Source organism: Lissotriton helveticus, chromosome 1_1, assembly GCF_964261635.1.
Source record: "Lissotriton helveticus chromosome 1_1, aLisHel1.1, whole genome shotgun sequence".
Taxonomy (NCBI): domain Eukaryota; kingdom Metazoa; phylum Chordata; class Amphibia; order Caudata; family Salamandridae; genus Lissotriton; species Lissotriton helveticus.
This window is the reverse complement of record NC_136057.1, coordinates 1,614,955,682-1,614,975,367: the sequence shown is the minus strand read 5'-3', so window position 1 is coordinate 1,614,975,367 and position 19,686 is coordinate 1,614,955,682. Positions and strand designations below refer to the sequence as shown.

At 44.0% G+C, this 19,686-nt stretch overlaps 1 protein-coding gene across 1 annotated transcript in view; it reads right to left on the bottom strand.

The window, feature by feature from the left end:
* The window catches only part of LOC144829274 (uncharacterized), a 74,812-nt gene extending 55,386 nt beyond the window's left edge, over positions 1-19,426 (bottom strand). The window contains exon 1 of the mRNA XM_078688230.1: positions 18,516-19,426. Coding sequence (XP_078544356.1) covers positions 18,516-19,422 — 907 coding nt within the window. The 5' untranslated portion in view covers positions 19,423-19,426. The remainder of the gene's footprint in view (positions 1-18,515) is intronic.
* Positions 19,427-19,686: the final 260 nt, after the last annotated feature.

The following is a 19,686-nucleotide window of genomic DNA, read 5'->3' as shown; positions in this document are numbered from 1 at the left end:
ATAAGGACTTGTGCATGGACCTTTAAAATCAGTCACAAAGTTTGTTGAATATGGAATTCCACAGTTGTATATTGGAGCGGCCTCCACTGGGTTGTCAGTTGTGACCATGTTTCCATAGAAAATTGAATTTTTGGTTTGCTAATAACTTTGGTGCAGTTTGGCGAATCTTCATGAAACTTTCCAAAAAAGTCTCATCCACCTGAACGCCTTCCTGAAAATTTGCAGTTCCACAAGCTAAAACTATGCCATCTGATTAGCTGGCTGCAAATGGAAGAAACAGTTGTGGCTGCTGTGAGAAAATGCCCTCTTTCTGCATGGTTGCCTCCACTTTTTACTGAATTGCTGTTGTGCTTTGATTGAGTGTGCCCTGGGCTCCTGCTAATCAGGTACTCAGGGCCTATGTTCTTTCCCTAAAAATGCATTGAAGCCTAAACCCAATTGGCATCTCTGGCCACAGGCCATCCCCTGGTAAATAGTACCACAGGTACCCAGGGCACTATGACCAGATAAGGCCTCTAAGTGCTGCAGGACTTATTGTGCCACCCTTAGAGGTCCTGTACCCTGACACTCACACACTGCCTTTGCAGGCTGCGTGTTTTGGTGCAGAACAAAGTGAAGAGTCGACATGGCACACATCTCTGTGTGCCATGCCTACAACCCACTGCCCCGGCATAGGTCAGTCACCCCTCTAGCTGGGTGTACTATACCAGTAGTGAGGGTACAGCTGCATGAGCCCTGTACCACTGCAGAGTCCAAATCCATTATTAGACATTGTAAGTGCAGTGCTGCCATTAAGAGTATATGGTGCTGGGAGTTTGCCATTACAACCTCCCCAGCACCATAATGGCTACTCTGAAAACTGAGAAGTTTGATATAAAACTTCTCAGCACATAAAACCCACACTGATGCCAGTGTGGGATTTAATGCAATAAAAGCACACAGAGGGCATCTTAGAGATGCCCCCTGAAAACTAACCTACCCCTAGTGTCAAGGCTGAGTGGCTGCTTTCAGCTGCCACCACCAGACATGTTTCTGGACCCCTGGGTCGAGAGCCTGCTGCTCTCTGGGGCCTGAAACAATGCACATCCTAGGACGAGGTGCCAAGCCTCCTCCCCCAGGATGGCAGGGTTCACGAAGGGGAAGCTTCAAAGGCTTGCCGCCTTTGTGAGCTTCCCCAGGCCACTTGCTGCTCTCAGCGACTGGTCCCCACTGGTTCTGACCCTCACTTTGGGTGGGAGAACTGCCGGGAAAAACAAGTGAGGAAGAGAGGTGTGCTCACCTCTGCCAACTCCACCCCTCAGGTGGGGGAGGTGAGGTGAAGCACAACTCTCAGTCCACACCATCTTGCAGATTATTATGGAATTTTATAAAGCGCTTGGTTACGCTCTCCGGCGTGTCCCCGCGCTGAGAGTGAGCATGTGAGATAGGTAAGGAGGTTAGATCAGTGCTAGGCGGAAAAGGTAGGTTTTGAGGGCTCTGCGAAATTTGGCCTCAGAGGGTTCGAGGCGTAATTCCATGGGGAGCAGGTTCCAATTCTTGGCTGCGAGAAGCCTGAACGATCTGCCCCCCCATACGAGCTTTACGGATTTTGGGGACAACAGCCAGACCAGTGCCAAAGGATCTAAGCATCCGCTCTGGTTTATAAGGGGTGATGAGGCTGTTTAGGGGAGCTGGTGCTCTACCTCCAAAGATGCGATGACACATGCATAAAGCTTTGAAGGTAATCCTTTCACGGATCGGAAGCCAGTGAAGGGACTTTAGAGCGGCTTTAGAGGGCGTTCTCCTAGGAAGCCTCAGCACCAGCCGGGCAGTGGCGTTTTGCAGTACTTGGAGACGATTGAGACTTCTAGCCGTGATACCCAGGTATAAGAGATTGGCATAGTCGAGTCTCGATGTAACCAAGGCATGCACAAGAGTCTGTCTGGCACCAACAGGGAGTAGGTCAAGGACTTTACGTAAGCTCTTGAGAATCCCGAAGCACATTCCCACCACCCGATTTACCTGGGGAGCAAAAGACAACTCGGAGTCGAATAGTACCCCGAGATTTTTGGCCTGTTGACACGGCGCTGGAGTAGAGCCCAGACAGTCAGGCCACCATGCCGAGGACCACACAGACGGGCCCCCTCCCACCACGAGCACTTCAGTCTTGGACCCATTCAACTTCAGGCAGTTGTTAGACATCCAGGAGGCAAGCTCCTGCATGCAAGCACTGAAGTTGAATGCCGCAGTTCCGGGTGCCCGTGACAGAGAGATGACCAGCTGTGTGTCGACGGCGTAAGATACTAGTTGGATGCCATACCTTTCCACAATAGTGGCTACAGGGGAGGCGTAAAAGTTAAACAGGGTTGGGCTTAGGGCAGAGCCCTGGGGAACCCCTTGATCGAGAACACACGAGAGTAGTGTTCTCCCTGTCTAACCTGAAAGCCCCTCTCTGTCAGGAAGGACTGTATCCATCTGAGTGCCACACCATTTACTTCGCCATTGTTAAGACACTGTAGCAAGGTGGAATGTGCTACAGTGTCAAAGGCGGCACTTAGGTCAAGTAAGATGAGAGCCATAGTATGTCCCTCATCTACCCCTTGCCTGATGGTCTCGGTGGCCAGGAGCAGCGCCGACTCCGTGGAGTGGCGTGAGCGAAATCCAAACTGGGTAGGATGAAGAAGGTTGGCTTCCTCCACATATGTCATAAGTTGGAGATTGGCCACCTTCTCTGCCACTTTGGCCATATAGGGGAGAAGGGAAATAGGTCGGAGGTTATCCAGCCTGTCCCAGCTGAGATTCGGTTTTTTTTGGAGCGGAAGCACAATCGCTTGCTTCCACCTTTTAGGTACGGTGCCGGTCCTGAAGGAGAGATCCAGAACATCTCTGATATAAGGTTCAAGGATTTCAATGCTCCCTCCAAGAAGTTTCGGTGAGGCCGGATCATGGGGGGACCCTGACTTGATAGAGCAGCAGATCTGCTGAAGCTCATTAGAGGGTGTAATGACAAAGTTGCCTAACCTGTTAGCACCTTCATCTAACGATAAATTTTCACTGAACTCTGTTGCCTTTTCCCTTCCCCCTGTGAAAGCGGAATAGATAGTAGCCACTTTGTCAGAGAAGTAGGTGGCAATGCGGTCACAGGACTCCACTGAAACCGAGGAAGGGTCGACAGATGAGCCGCATAGAGAAATTTCTTTATAGATTTTAAATAGCTCCTTGGTGGAATTATGAGCTTCTCCAATCCTCCCTGAGAAATAATTAGTTTTGGCACGCCTAATCAGGCCATGGTATTCCCTGTGTTTGCCTATATATCTCAGTTTTGCTTGATCAAGATAGGCCACCCTCCATTGCCTTTCTAGTTGCTTACATTCAGCTTTAGCTAGGCGAAGTTCTTCGCTAAACCAAGGGGCAGATTTATGAGGTCTACTACAAGGTGTTTTGTAACAGAGAGGGGCTATGTCGTCCAAGGCATTAGTAATACGATCATCAAGTCTATCGGATGCTGTGGCAGCATCCTCACCTCCTGGTCTGCCCCCTTTGGTGAGGGCAGAGTCGAACTTGGCTTTGGAGAACGCAGTCCATTTGCGACGCAGGTATTTAGTGGTGGAAAACTTTTGGGCATTACTAGCAGGGATAGTTATTGTGAAAGGTACTAAAAATGGTCTTACCAGGGGACGGGAACTGGGGACTGAACTTCTACACCTTCCCAGTTGGCAAAGATGGGATCCAACAAGTGGCCCTTTAGATGGGTAGGGGCCATTGATCCAATGGATAATTGGAGGGATTGTAATTGCTGGTAGAGGTCAGTGATTCCTTTGTCTGCTAGATTGTCCAAATCGATGTTGAGATCACCCAAAAGCAGAAACTTATCCCTACGCAGGGCAGTCTCCGTAATGCCTTCCGTCAAGCAGGTGGTGAACTGGGTAGAGGGACCAGGTGGACGATAAATCAATAGGCCATTCACTGTGTTCCCCGTGTCAACCTTAATGGAGAAAGCTCCAGTCTCGCTGTCAGCGATATCGAGAGATTCAAGTTGGCAACACAATGGCTGTTTAGATATTATGGCTATCCCCCCGCCTCTGCCTACAGATCTATTCAGATGAACCAGAGTGTAGTCAGCAGGAAGAGAAGCAACTATGTCCGGCTCTGAATTGGAATCGAGCCAGGTCTCCGTGAGAAACAGTAGATCGAGTTTCATGTCTGAAACAGTTCATAAATATCAAGACTATGTTTCCTCATGGATCTGGTATTGAGTAGCCCACACGTCAACCTAGTATACTCAGCCCTGGTTGGAGGTCTATTCTGCCAATTGTACTGACACACTTTGCAGCTGTTGGTATCTTCCGCATTAAGACTGTGGAGACAGTCTTTGGCATAGTCGGGACAGAGGTCACGGAGTTGTTGTGCGCTCCAGCATATCATTGTCCCATTTTGACCAGGGGTCGTGGCCCCTGTCCCCGTCCGGCCGCGGACGGGCGCAGACGGGCTCGCCGCCAGCGCGCCCGCTGCGCTTGTCTGCTGCGCTTGTCCGCTGCTCTTCCTAGGTGGAAGTGACATTTTATGTCGGAAGGGGCTTGAGGAGCGGAGCACTAGTCTGCTCGGCCGCCTCCTCACCCAAGATGGCGGGACCCAGGGGGAAGAGTCTCCAATGAAGGTGAGACCAAGTGCAAAATAGCAAGAGCAATAAGTTTAAAATACTTGGCAGTAGAGACGATAATTTAAAACACAGTAACAATTGTCAACACTCGAAAAGTCACTGGCAAGGTCCCGGCTTCCGCCTCAGGACGATCCACACATCACACACGCTCGCAATCAGCGGGATGCGACAATGCCCGGGTTTTTCATGTCGGAAGGGGCGGGAGGAGCGGAGCACTAGTCTGCTCGGCCGCCTCCTCACCCAAGATGGCGGGACCCAGGGGGAAGAGCCTCCAATGAAGGTGAGACCAAGTGCAAAATAGCAAGAGCAATAAGTTTAAAATACTTGGCAGTAGAGACGATAATTTAAAACACAGTAACAATTGTCAACACTCGAAAAGTCACTGGCAAGGTCCCGGCTTCCGCCTCAGGACGATCCACACATCACACACGCTCGCAATCGCAAGATGGAGGGACTCAGCCAACCAGGGACAGACTCATGCCCCCCTCCCACTGGAGGGTGGAATAATAGGGTGTGCACCCATCCCAGGTCAGGGATCCATTGGCCCCTAGCTTTTACCTACCTGTAACATCTCTAAATCTTGTATTTAGGGGCACCTCTGAACCTTGCTATCTCAGACAAGAAGAAACTACAAGAAGAAGAAGAAGAAGGATCGAACAGCCGTGCAGAAGCTAACAAGAGGAAGATGCCCACTGACTTGGCCCCAGCCCTACCGGCCTGTCTCCCCCTTGAACCTGCTCCTGTGAAATCCTGGTGTGTCCTGCAGCCAGCAACCTCAAAAACCCCAGAGAACCTGCTTGCCTTCAACCTCAAAGACTTTGTCTCCAGTGAACACCGGATTTGTTCATCTGCAACCTCTTGCCTTGGCAGGAAACGGCAAATCTGCACCACTCTCCAACCGCCGTCCACGGCCCGAGCTGGAGTGGGCAAACACCAAGAGGAGGTCACCCCAGCGATCCTGACCCGACATCCGGCAACCCTTGACCTGCCTCAAGCCTCCAGCCACGCCTGCAGCCTAAATCCAGAAGGTCCCCCCAACTGCGACCAAGAGCTGGTAAGAAGATCCGACCCCAAAAGGCACCCCTGCACCCGACGCCCCACAGCCTTGTGTACCCAACTCAATGGTGCCTAGCCAACCCCTAACTTCTCAATTTACCACTGAAAGTGGTGTGCCCATTTGCCCTGAGCTAAAGTCCAGGAGCTTTGTTGCCACAACCAATTGGCCGGCTAGTCAGCAGCCACCAACCGGAGGCCTCATATCCCCCATTGGATAACATTGGACCTCAACACTCTGCACCCGGCTGCTCTAGTGCCGCTGAGGGTGTAACAAGAGTGCATCCTTGACCCTGGGGGACACCTGAGTCTAACCCTAGAACCTCAACTCCCACTACCAAATACTTACCTCAAAACCAATAACACTATTATCCTCCATTGGATAACATTGACTGTTTTTCTGTGAAAAGGTTCAAAGTGTGGAGTTTGAAAACCTAAAGAAAATCTTTAAAATTGCACTAACTAACAAAAACTATTTTACTTACCTGTTTACACGAAAAGTCCCAGAGTATTAGCCAGGTATAATACTGTGACTAAGAAAAGTAATCTCAAAAGTAACTTACCGCTAATTTTACTGAAAAGCCTATTCAAGTCTATGTACTGTATTTTCAAAGTATTGCATTTCTCTGAAACCGTACTGTAAGTCAAAACAAAGTGCATTTACTATTACAAATACAAGCTGTATTACAACTGTATATTTACTGCAAAGTACTTATCACCTACCTGTGCCAGGCTTGCTTGGTTCTAGAAAATAAAATAACTAACAGAATATTTTTACAGAAAAGTCTGAAGTTTAGTCTTTGAGTGTGTGAATTCATTTGCTGACTGAGTGAGCACAACAAATGCTTAACACTGACTCCTGATACTGCCTTACTGCTCGACCACACTACCACAAATAGAGAGTGAAGTGCTTTCTAAATTTACCTCTGCCTACCTTTGGGGTTCCACTGGACTGTGTGCACACTATACCTCACTTTGGTATAGTAGCTACACAGCCGCCATTTCAGGACCCATGAACCTGGTCCTGTGACCCAGGAAATAAAAAAGCATAAGGGGCAGTTTACTGGTACCCTGACACAATGGGCCTTGTGGGGTGGGGCGGGTGGAGTCACTCACATAAATATATATTTTTTCACAATTCCATGGAGCCGTGGACCGAGCACGACACCCAGTACTGCCCCTGTGTAAATTCTCTGGGGAACCGTGGATCCACAGCATTGTGAAAAAAATGAGGGGGCAATGCTCAACTATATAGGCTGGCTGCCCATGTGAGATTGGGCACAGGTCCTAACCACAGTCCAGGCCCAGCACCCCACGCCATGGCATGGATTTGGTATAGTAGGGTATGTTAATAATCTATTACTTTATGTTTGAAAAATCCTAGAAATTCACTGAAAAAAACAAAGGTTAAAGTGATGTTATTGTTAGATATGGTAATGGTATCTTACTTTACATATTAAAAAAAGCTTGCAAATTCACTTAAAAAAACAAAGGTTAAAGTAACATTATAATTAGGGCTCCTGGTTTTATGGTATTTATTTTTTAACATTTCTCTCTATTTATTCATATTTCTTTTTGAGGTCGAGCCTAGAGCAGCGCATGCGCTGCATGCTCGACTTTTAGTAAGGGGGTTTTCAAAGTGCTACCGGAGGCTTTTGCTGGCCTCAAGATGGCGGTAACGCGCGCCTGCACGCGCGCAGCCGCCATCTGTCTTTTCTCCGACATGGGTAATTATTATTAAGTGCATCGCGATCACTTTATCTTTCGGCGCCGGCAGAGCCAATGCTTTTCGCGCTCGCTTGTTGTATGTTTAATTCCAGCTTAACTTGAAATTATGTACTTTGCTGTCAAGCAATGAAAGCAATTTTATCAATAAGAAAAAAAAACTCTCAGAACACAGTGGTTACTTTGGCTCTGGAGGCCATCCCTTCTTCGGAGTTTTATCATATGCACACAATGGGCGAAAATATGACACCAGTGTGTCTAAAATTAAAACGCCACCTCCCTTTTCCGATTTTCCTCCCCTGCCGCCACACATATTTAGAATGAAAAGAATAATAACCTTTTTATATTTGCCTGAAAAATAGCAGGGAAGAGAGTTTCCAGTCCCTCCCCCTCTGCCATTTACTTCACACCCATTCAAGCAGTCTGGGGCTGGTTCTCCGATCCCTTTTATGTGCTTCGGTTGGACGGCGTTGTTCCGGGGTGGGCCCCGTATACGGGCCCCCGCTCACACATCAGAGCCGACCGACCACGTGTGTGTATGTGGGAGCGGTTCCCACGCACATCTGAGGGCAAGGCAGGACTGACGGGTGTTTTTAGGTGAAGTGCGACCTGCTTGGTAAAAGAGCCAAAATTTGAGCGAAGACCCAGCCGTGATATCCTGGTCCTGATAGTTGGCATTAACCTTGTGATAGCGTCGCTGAGCCTGCTTGGGCGAGGCGGAAGGGTGCACCATCCTTTGAGCCTCTCTGGTGGTCACCCCTTTCCTAATAGAATCTAAATGGAAGGCCTCTTTGTGTTTGTCACAGAGGGTCTGCTCAGCAGGGAGTGGGGCAGCTGCGCCCGCACAGGCTTCACGGCTGCAATATACCCCAGGAACCGCTCTAAGCAACAGGGGTTCGCCTGCTCCCAAGTAGGTGAATACTCAGTGGTCGAAGATCCTGCCTTATAACCACATTTTGCTTCCTCAGCCTCTCTTACTCTTTACTCTGCTGTCCACGCCACCACAGTATAAATATGGGCGAATTTTGCGGATCTGCGGTCCGCGAATTCGCGCAAAATCGCAAAACAATCCGGGAATTTTTTTGCGATTGCACCATACTCAACTGGAGTACTTTCTACTGGCTAATCAGTAAGTACTACCTCGTTGGGTAAATGTATAGTGCTTTTCCTACACTGCAGCTGCGTAAAGGGCCAGATGATTTGTCCCCAGTGACCAAGTGTGCCTGTAACTTTGCCACCGAGCCAAAAGGCGCCGAGGTCCCTTGAGTGAGCTGCCCATCATAGTGGGGCAAGGGCAGGAAGACTTTTGATACCACTAGTGTGTGGTGTGCGGGCCAAACTGGCGGGGCTTCTATGTGTGATCACATGCCTCTTGTGTATGGGTCAGAGAGCGAGCAGGACAGCAGGCGAGGAGGAGAAAGCAGCCTCCTGGTCACAGCCACACAGGGATCACGCTCGAAGGGCCAGATGATTTGTCCCCATGGACCATGTGTGCCTGTAACTTTGCCGCCGCGCCAAAAGGCGTCGAGGTCCCTCGAGTGAGCTGCCCATCATAGTGGGGCAAAGGAGGGAAGACGTTTGATACCGCTAGTGTGTGGTGTGCGGGCCAAACTGGCGGGGCTTCTATGCGTGTTCACATGCCTCTTGTGTATGGGTCAGAGAGCGAGCAGGGCAGCAGGTGAGGAGGAGAAAGCAGCCTCTTGGCCACAGCCACACGGGGATCACGCTCGAGAAACTCATGGATGCAAAGACCTCCCCGAAGTATTACGGCTAATTTTCGACGGCAGAGACGGGATTAAGCACACTTGCCCAGCCTCGACCGTGCTCACTAATTTTTTGGGCTGATTAAAACGTTACTGAATTTGAGCTTGAACTCGGGCACCTGCTTTATTTATATCTGTAAGGGCTTCCTGTTGAGGTTTAATTTTTGTGACAGGAGCCTCGTTGCCATACTTGTAACTATTCTCTGACCCTGCTTCGAGGGTCAGAGCAGGGTCAGAGAATAGTTGCAAGTAGTCAACGATGCGCCGCTCAGGAAGCACTTACAGGGTTACAGCAGGTGCCCAAGTTGAAGTTAATTTCTTTGTAACCATTTTGTAAATGGTTACAAAGAAATTAGCTTCAACTTGGGCACCTGCTGTAACCCTGTAAGTGCTGCTTCATGTAAAATTTGTCCCGCTTGCGGATTCGCGGATTTTTCTGCAATTTCGCGAGATTCGCGGATCGCGAAATTGCAGAAAATCCGCAAATTCCACGAGCGGAACGGATTTTAGGCCCACACTTACCGCAGTACTGACCACCCAGCGTGCCCCCCACCCACGTCTGCTCTCCCAGCTACAGACCCCTCCAGTGCCGCTGCATTGACACATAACGCAATTTAGTCTTAAAATGGCATTATTACCACTCCCTTCTATCTCGTGCACTATTTTACTTTCACCAAAAGACCATTTTCTAGGCATGTTCGCTCCCTTGCTCCTTTTCCAGTGTCTTACTCTGCTCTCTAGCTTGCAATGCGTTGTATTTCAAACTTTATTGGTTTTTGTAATGTGCTTAGTACGGTAAATCCTGCGTTTTCTCAATTTTCGAAGTTGTATTTATGTTCAATTTACAACCTTTCCTTGTAAAAACAAGCATTGGCATAGCCAATAGGTCTTGCCTTTGGACCCTTATAAGTGTTTAGCCATGCAGCAGTTAATGTTGTTGCAGTAAGGATACTCTGCTGCACAACTAAACACTTATAAGGTCCCAATGGCGAGACCTATTGGCGATGCCAATGCTTGTTTAGTCATCTTATTGGTATTTATCCACATTTATTTTGTGTTTTGAGAATAGATGGAGTTGTAAAATGGTATATTTACACATTTATTCAATTAATAAACATGGTATTTAACTCATAAGCATGCACTCATACTTTGATGTCTCACATTTTAGCAAATTAAGCAGCCATAGACATCAAAACCCCACACCCACAAGTAAATATTAATATCATATACAGATATATGCTAATATATGCCGGTGTTTAAGGAAATCCCATCCTGCTTTTTACCTCCTGTGCTAGCTGCTCAGTGGTTGGTCTGGAATTCACAAAGAACAGCGTGGACACTCATTCACAATAAGCACAACTCAGCGCAGAGACTCACACACCCACTTATAGACCCAATGAGACACTCACATACCCACTTACAGCCCCACTCATACTCTCTCACCCCCATTTACCAACATACTCAGACCCTCATGCACCCTTTGAGACACACACAGTCAGAGTTAAAGGTTAGTGGTTACAGTTAGGAAAAGAAATTACAAAAACCTTACAAATTCACATAAAAATCAAAGGTTACAGGTGTGTTGTAATTAGGAAATAGAATTTAAAAAACCTTAGAAATTCACTGAAAAATACAATGGTTACAGGAACCTTATAGTGAGGCTCAGATTTCACTCAGAAACCCACTCAGACAGATACACAGAGTCACACAGCGACTTACATAAACTATGTTTAAAAAAAAAGGAATCACTCATTAGTAATACACATAGTATACTAATTTAACTTTTGTTGTACCTTAGTATATACGTTTAACACACACAACTTTTAGAAAACACTCACAATCACTGGATGATGTCACCAGTAATGTCATTTGAGATGTCATTAGTGATGTCACTGACCATGTCAGAAGTGATTTAAAGTGTGAGGTCATAAGCAGTGCATTGCGGGGCGTACGTTATAGTTAGCTCTGGTAACCATAACTGCTGAATTTCACTGGTTTTGTAGGAGTGAAATCTGAGCCTAACTATAATGTGCCTGAAACATTTGTTTTTTTCAGTAAAAATACACACATATATATATATATTTAAATAAAAATATTTGAATTGTCCCCCGTGAGTGCTGAGTGCTGAGTGCTTTGTGCACAGGAGCTGAGTCTTGGACTGGCGAGGTACCGTCTCCCGCCGTAACAGCACCCGGCCGTGAGTGAAGGGGAGCAGACGGGTAGTGAGCTTGATATATATATATATATATATATATATATATATATATATATATATATATATATTACCTACTGGCGATAGCCAGTAGGTATATATAGTTAGGACCTAGTTTCCATAGGAAATCCGCAACATTCTATATATAATATAATATATATATTTCGCCAAGCGTTTGGATATATATACATATATATATATATATATATATATATATATATATATATCCAAACGCTTGGCGAAATCAGCCCGCGCCACTTTGCAATACTGATATCTTTCCAAAAGACAACAAGCTGAGGCCCAGATGCATTCAAGGTGAATATTTATTAGCGATCACACCCAACGCATTTTGCAGCCGCAGCCGCTTGATCACGAGTGAATTCCGTGTTTAAACAATAAAGTTATATACACAAAAGAAAACAAATGTCATGTGATTCTTAATAAACAGTGAAAACATACTCTCACTGGGGCTTGAACTCAGACGTAAAGTATTTATTGGGCGAGTGATCAAATTTGCTCTGTGGAATTAAATATTTATCTTTATGCCCACTGGGGCTTGATTTTGGATACGAAAAAGATTTGTGCTTAACGGAGGATACTTGGGATACAGAAAGAATATTAAAGGTGCCCACTTTATAAAAATTATTTTCCCCAAGAAGTCGAGAATTATAATTTTGTACTGTTCCGTTATGAAAAACGTAACCGATAATGAATTATGGGACGAGTAGTCCGAGGTATTACAACCGATATGTGAAGTTATGCGTTTAAATAATGTTCACAATGCTGCTAAATATATGAATGCAGACCGCTGACGATTCAACAAAATTATGGTACAGAAGATTAATCATACCAGAAAAATGTAAAACGAAGAAAAACTGTTGAGAGTATGTTTTCACTATTTATTAAGAATCACATGACATTTGTTTTATCAGGACGACGTTTTGTTGGATATATATATATATATATATATATATATATATATATATGTATATTCTTACATGCCATACTTCACGATCAAAGAAGGCGCTGACTCCGTGAATCTGAATCCAAACTTTTATTTCTTAGATCAGTTGCTGCTTAGACGCGTTTCGGCGTTACCGCCTTGTTCACTACATCTGCCATTGTGTTGAGGGCGTACATATATGCACAGAAACATGGGTGTGTATATATATATATTACCTACTGGCGATAGCCAGTAGGTATATATAGTTAGGATTGTTTTCCATAGGGAAATCGCGACATTCTATTGGGAATAACTTTGGCGCCGGTTGAGGAATCTTCCTGAAATTTTCCTTAACTTTGCCTCGCGGTGCTCCCCTCCTTCCCTGAAAGTTTGGGGGGGATTCGTCAAGCGGGGGCCGAGATAAAAGGGGGGTCCCAAAACGTGTTTTTCCCATGTTAATTTCCATAGGGCGGTTGGACTCACTTTTAGCTTGAACGGCTGAATGGTTTTCCACCAAACTTGACAAAATTGTAGGGACTGGTAGCCCGATGTGCCTTTGCTATGTCTCAAGATATGTGCTTCAGTGGTTTTTACGAAAATTTACTTTGAAAAAATATATATTGGGCTACATTGGGCTATATATATGTTAGAGCCCAAATGTAGCCCAATGTAGCCCAATGTAGCCCAATGTAGCCCAATGTAGCCCAAAGATGGCCACCAGAGACAAAAAAAAAACAAATGTAGCCCAAATATCAGCCAGATGTAGCCCAACTATAGCCCAATGACAGAATGTCCCAGAGTGTTCTAAAGAACAACTAGAGCGCTAACGGTCTTACTTATGACAAAAGTATGGCACACCTGAAGTCATCTTCATTGGAATAAAGTGTTAACACTTAAAACATTTAATTTGCAAAGGAACAAAATGAGGGGGTTCATTTTGCCATATAAATTATGATTAGTGCTGAAGAAAGAAAAATTAGGGCACATTTTGAGTGACTTCTCAAATCCTCTTATATTTCATTAAAAAAAATTCTGATATGCAGTCTCCCAAGATGGCCACCAGAGACAAAAGAGCCCAAATGTAGCCCAAATATCAGACAGATGTAGCCCAACTATAGCCCAATGACAGAATGTCCCAGAGTGTTCTAAAGAACAACTAGAACGCTAACAGTCTTACTTATGACAAAAGTATGGCACACCTGAAGTCATCTTGATTGGAATAAAGTGGTAACACTTAATACATTTAATTTGAAAAGGAACAAAATGAGGGGTTTCATTTAGCCATAGAAATTTTATATATATATATATATATTCACTGAAAAAACCATAGGTTACACACCAGTTATAGTTAGGAATTAGCATTTAAAAAACCTTTGAAATTCACTGACTAAACCATAGGTTTCACACCAGTTATAGTTAGCTGGAAATTTTACTCGCATAAAACCATTGAAATTCCCACGTTATAGTTAGTTGGACTCACTATAACTTGCACGTCTGCAATGCACTGCTGATGACGTCACATATTACATCACTCATGCATATATTTAAATATTTAAACATTACTCGCTAATATATGTATTCACTAAGATACACTTAATAAACCAGTTAACCAATCATTTTTTTTTAAAACACTGAAAAAACCATAGGTTTCAGGCCTTATATAGTTAGGAATTAGCATTTAAAAAACCTTTGAAATTCACTGAAAAAACAATAGGTTTCAGGCCTTATATAGTTAGGAATTAGCATTTAAAAAACCTTTGAAATTCACTGAAAAAACCATAGGTTTCAGGCCTTATATAGTTAGGAATCTGCATTTAAAAAACCTTTGAAATTCACTGAAAAAAACATAGGTTTCAGGCCTTATATAGTTAGGAATTAGCATTTAAAAAAACCTTTGAAATTCACTGATAAAACCATAGGTTTCAGGAGTTATATAGTTAGGAATTAGTTTTTAAAAAACCTTTGAAATTCTCTCAAAAAACTATAAGTTTTAGTGGTGTTATAGTTAGCTGGACATTTTACTCATACAAAACCAATGAAATTGCTCCTATATAGTTAGTTGTACTAACTATATTTCGCGCACCCGCAATCCACTGCTGATGATGTCACATATTAGATCATTCATGACATGGTCAGTGACATCACTGATGACATCTCAAATGACATCACTGATGACATCACTGATGACATCATCCACGTGACAATCACATACACCTTTTCATACACTATTACAATTTTTCATCACTGTTTGTAAAATACAGAGTATCATATTTAAATCCATTGTCACAGCAATACAAGTATCTAAAAATCCACTCAGTGATTCATAGATGTATACACACATCTAATCACTTACCTATGGATTCACTCATACATGCTGTCAATGAACAATAGAACACTATCAAAAATACTTATACATCTATATCGACATTAAACAACAGCACGCATCCTATTCACATATGAAGTCATCCTACTCACTTATGCAAACAATGGATCATACTTACATATTTACTTAGCAAAACACTTATACAAACACCACTTCTTCTATTCATTTAGATAGTAAGTCATACTTAGTGAATTATAAAATCATTATTACAAGTATACAGTTATCCATACAGTCACTCACACTATCATTGTGTCTTATGTATACTTATTTATATACAACAACTGACACATACACTGCCTTTTATTTTTCTAGTTTGTTGGACCTGTACCTTTGAGAAATATATTTGCTCATCACCACACCCATAAAGAGATTCCCTCACCCAAACTGTTAGAACATGTAGTTTTAACTTCATATATCTACTGAATCAACTATTCACACATCTGTGGACAGTCACACACCCCCCACCGAACCACACACACTTTCACACTCCCATACAAATACTCAGTTAACTAATCAATAACTAATATAGACTTTCACATAGCTAGTAACCAACTGTAGAATCAGTTTACACAACAACTGACAAAGTGATACAGATATTCACACAGTTTAGTCACTATCCACTATATTTAGTGAGACATTATAAATTGGTCAAGTAAACAGTCAATTACACTGCTACTAAATCCTCTATCCAAATATGTATTTATATATATCCACTCATTCTTCAATGTAAATTGCTATATATATAATGCATATTTAAATAACGAAGCAAACCACATTCACTGGATGATGTCATCAGTGATGTCATCAGTGATGTCATTTGAGATGTCATCAGTGATGTCACTGACCATGTCATGAATGATCTAATATGTGACATCATCAGCAGTGGATTGCGGGTGCGCGAAATATAGTTAGTACAACTAACTATATAGGAGCAATTTCATTGGTTTTGTATGAGTAAAATGTCCTGCTAAATATAACACCACCAAAACTTATAGTTTTTTGAGTGAATTTCAAAGGTTTTTTTTAAAACTAATTCCTAACTATATAACTCCTGAAACCTATGGTTTTTTCAGTGAATATATATAGATATGCAGCCATGCCTGAAAACTATTGAAGCTTACATACCCCTGTGGAGTGTCGGAGTTTGTCCGGGAAGTGTTTGGGACGAACTAATGCTGTTGATATATATATATATATATATATATATATAACTAGAATATCCCTGTAACCTTTGTTTTTTTCAGTGAATATATATGTTTTTGTGGTATAACCATGTTATAAGATGGCTGCTGCAATTGATGAAATGTTTTGCACCCCTCATCTATGTTTAGCTCTGACCACCATGTTAAACTGTGGTTAGTAACTGTGAGCTAGCGTCGTGAAAAAGGCTTTGCGCCGAAACACGTAGACGCTCTTCTACTAATTTTTGTTTCATGCTGAAATAAAACCTCAATGGATATTTGAGCTCTAAGGAGTGCCCTTCCTTCCTTTTTGGAGTTCGGGTTGGAAGTACAGGAGATACATATATATATATTATATATGTGTATATATATATATATATATATATATATATATATATATATATATATATATATATATATATATATATATATAAAAAAATTATTTTTGTTTTGCAGGCACAGTCCTGATAGCAAAACGCGTTTTCCTCTTTCTTCGGGATAGCGAAACCAGGAACCGACCACCACACAGCAGGTACTTCAATTTCAGTGCTTTATTCCAATATCAGCAGATATATATATATATATATATATATATATATATATATATATATATATATATATATATATATATATATATATATATACTGAAAAAAACAAGTTTACAGTGACATGATAGTTAATGCTGCAAACTAATTTTCATACAAAGAAAGATTTGCTGGTGGCCTTTAACGTTTAGCTCCTGTAAGAAATCTGCAACAAACTTGGGTTTAGTTTCCCTGAACTGTGTTTTTTAAGTTTGCTGAACATGTGTCTAGTGGGCAAAACGTTTCAGAGAGTTTCTAGCAAACAAAGACCAATAGATATACAAATGGCTACACAGGCAGATAGACACAAGCATGGTCAGACAGATGGATAGATGGAGAGAGAGAGAGAGAGATCCCTACACACACACATTATTTTAGAGTAGGATATGCATACTCTGCAGTCAGTTCGCTTCTAGTTCTAAACTCTGCTACAAAGAGTCACAACTTCCTCCGACTATCTCTGTGACATTTAATGACCACAATTGATTTGTTGGACATCCCACCTTTTTTAAAAAAAATAAAAAGGTCTGCTCTTTACGATAACTTGAGGACAGAGAGTCGTTCGGAACTGCGTCTGTGATATTTACTTTATTTGTATTACGTTTAAGGTGATGGACACAAATGGCACTTCAACACATCCGCACTTTTATTTCTTACTGTTTCTCTTTGTGCCTTGCGTCCTTTTCACTCCGCTTCTTTTGCTGCGTGTTTTCAACCCATTGTTTGTTCTTTTTGCCCCCTCCTACACACCGTCTAAAGATAGTAAACCCTAGAAAACACTTAGCACCCACTACACCATACTCCTTGAAGAAATATAGGCACTTCTTGTCCTTTGTTTGTTTCTCTCCAACACATCCTCACACTCATAGAAAGTATTCGTATGCACCTCATTTTAGAACTCCAGTTACGAATGAACACGGACATGGGCTTTAGCAATAACGTATTTTGTTATTACCCAACTCACATTTATATCGATTAAAGACTGTGCATAACAACAAAAGTGTGCAGGTGCGCGTGTGTACAGCGTATGGGCATGTAGTTGTGTGTGTATATGCATGCCTGAAGATTCCTGTTGAGCTAGATTACAGACAGACAGACAGACAGACAGACAGACAGACAGACAGATAGATAGATAGATAGATAGATAGATAGATAGATAGATAGATAGATAGATAGATAGATAGATAGATAGATAGATAGATAGATTTATTTCATACTTTTAGCCTCTGGATAATGATGAACAAACCCCATGGTGCGCGTGTAGGAACGGTAACAGCTGTGCTCTCACGAGTGTATCTCAAACACACTTGACTTTTGAAGTTATCTCCAAAGCACGTCTTAATCTCCAAGTAGCTTCTAGAAACCGATCCTCAGAAAGCAGAGATTAAGAAGGCACGTGGCTTTGGGGCGGGGGACAGGCGCGGGCGCGGGGGGACTTCAATTGTGGTAAATATTGGGCAAATTGGGCAAGGGGTGGGAGGAAACATAATCATAAGTGTGTTCCTTTTTCTTTGGGGGTACTAACGCTTTATGTAGCACACTCCCTTCCCGAAGCACACACTTTATTAAAGTTAACACTCCTTAAAATAAATAAATGTAACAAAAGTGCGTATTATAAAATTATATTTTCTTACACAGGAAAATAGAACAGTGTTTGTATTTCACTAAAGTAACTGCTCTTTTTCTTGAAAGGAAACAGGATTTCGTTAAAATGTGCAACGTTTCTCTAAATTCCTCCTGGAACTTAAATGTTTGTAATATTTTCTAAACATTTACATTCTTTTTTTCTTTTTGCGACTTCACCTGCTTGAAACTGTACATAATAAATTCGTATTTCCTACGAGATAGTATATTATATATATTATATAAATAGCCTTGATATTGTTAGGTGAGTTTCAAACAACTTGAAATTAGGACGAATGAGCTAATGTTGTGTAGTGTGTCACCCAATATTCAGCGGTGGTTTGATAGAACTACGCAGGTCACATTTCCTTCAAGTGTTCTCTTCGGCCGTAAAGTTTGTTCATCTCACCTAGTCTGGGCGGGTTCCTTTTCACTCTCATCCAGTCAAAAGTTCGAGGGTCGCTGTGGGTGTCCTGTGGAGAAACCGCCCTCGCGTCTTCAGAGGGCAGGGACAGGAGGAATCCGAAGTGTTCGTGCCCACATCCTGGGTACTGGAAGGCCTGAGGGGCGCCTAGAAACCCCGGTGCACCCGACGATCTGCAGTCAGGAAAGTCTGTGTTGTGGGGGGCGGGCTGGCAAGGGTGGGCACAGCTGGCACGGCTCCTTGGTATGGGGAAGGCGGCGGCACCTGGGTGGGGGGAGCTGTAGGGGCGCTGAGGCGCCTGCTGACTGGGTGGGTGCCGCAGGTGGTGTGGGTGGGGTTGGTGAACATGCACTGATAGCTGAAGTTGCCCCCTTGGGCCGGAGGACGCCCATCCTTCTCCTGTGCAGCTGGCACTGTAGGACTTCTGTGGATCCTGCAGCCTGGGCTCCCCCCTACTGCACACCCCTGGGTAGGTGGCACTGCCCTCCCCAACGCACCGCAGGTCCTGGGGGTAAGGGCTCATCATTGTGGCACCTGCCCTGCCAGCCTCACCCCAGCCTGTCAAGTTGGACACTTGCTTCCCGAAGCCCACTGACGGGGGGGAGAGGTGGGGACCGACGCGAAGATGAAATTCGATATATTGGCAGGGCATCACGTGAGCTCCCCCCGGCCAATGGCCCGGGTTCACTGGCAGGGGGGGGTGCGTGTGATGGACTAATGGCTGCGAGCCGTAACTTTCAGACTCAGCGCTCTCTCTTCCACTCAGGGGAGCGTGAGGGAGCCGTCTCTGCAACAGATCTCTGCCCCTGTGCCCGGACTGCGAGGCGCGCCGGCTCCTGGACCACCGGTGGAGCCCAGAGGTAGGCACATTGTGGGGTGACGGGGCTGGCATGGGGTGCCCGTGTTTGTGGAAAAGAGTAACGCGTGGGTGTGCGGCGCGCGCGATCTAAGAGTTTGTGTGTGTGGGTGTGGCGCTGTGCTCTGAGTTGCACACTCAAACACTGTCATGGAACCAGAAGTGGATGTCTGGGGGCGCGAGGGTTTGCTGGGGGGCACAAGATTGTCCACGAAACACCATTTGCTGAATACAGCGCCTTGTATTAACTTTGTTATTTTTCTAGCGCTTAGAGGCACCTTTGTTTTTGATTGCGTTGTA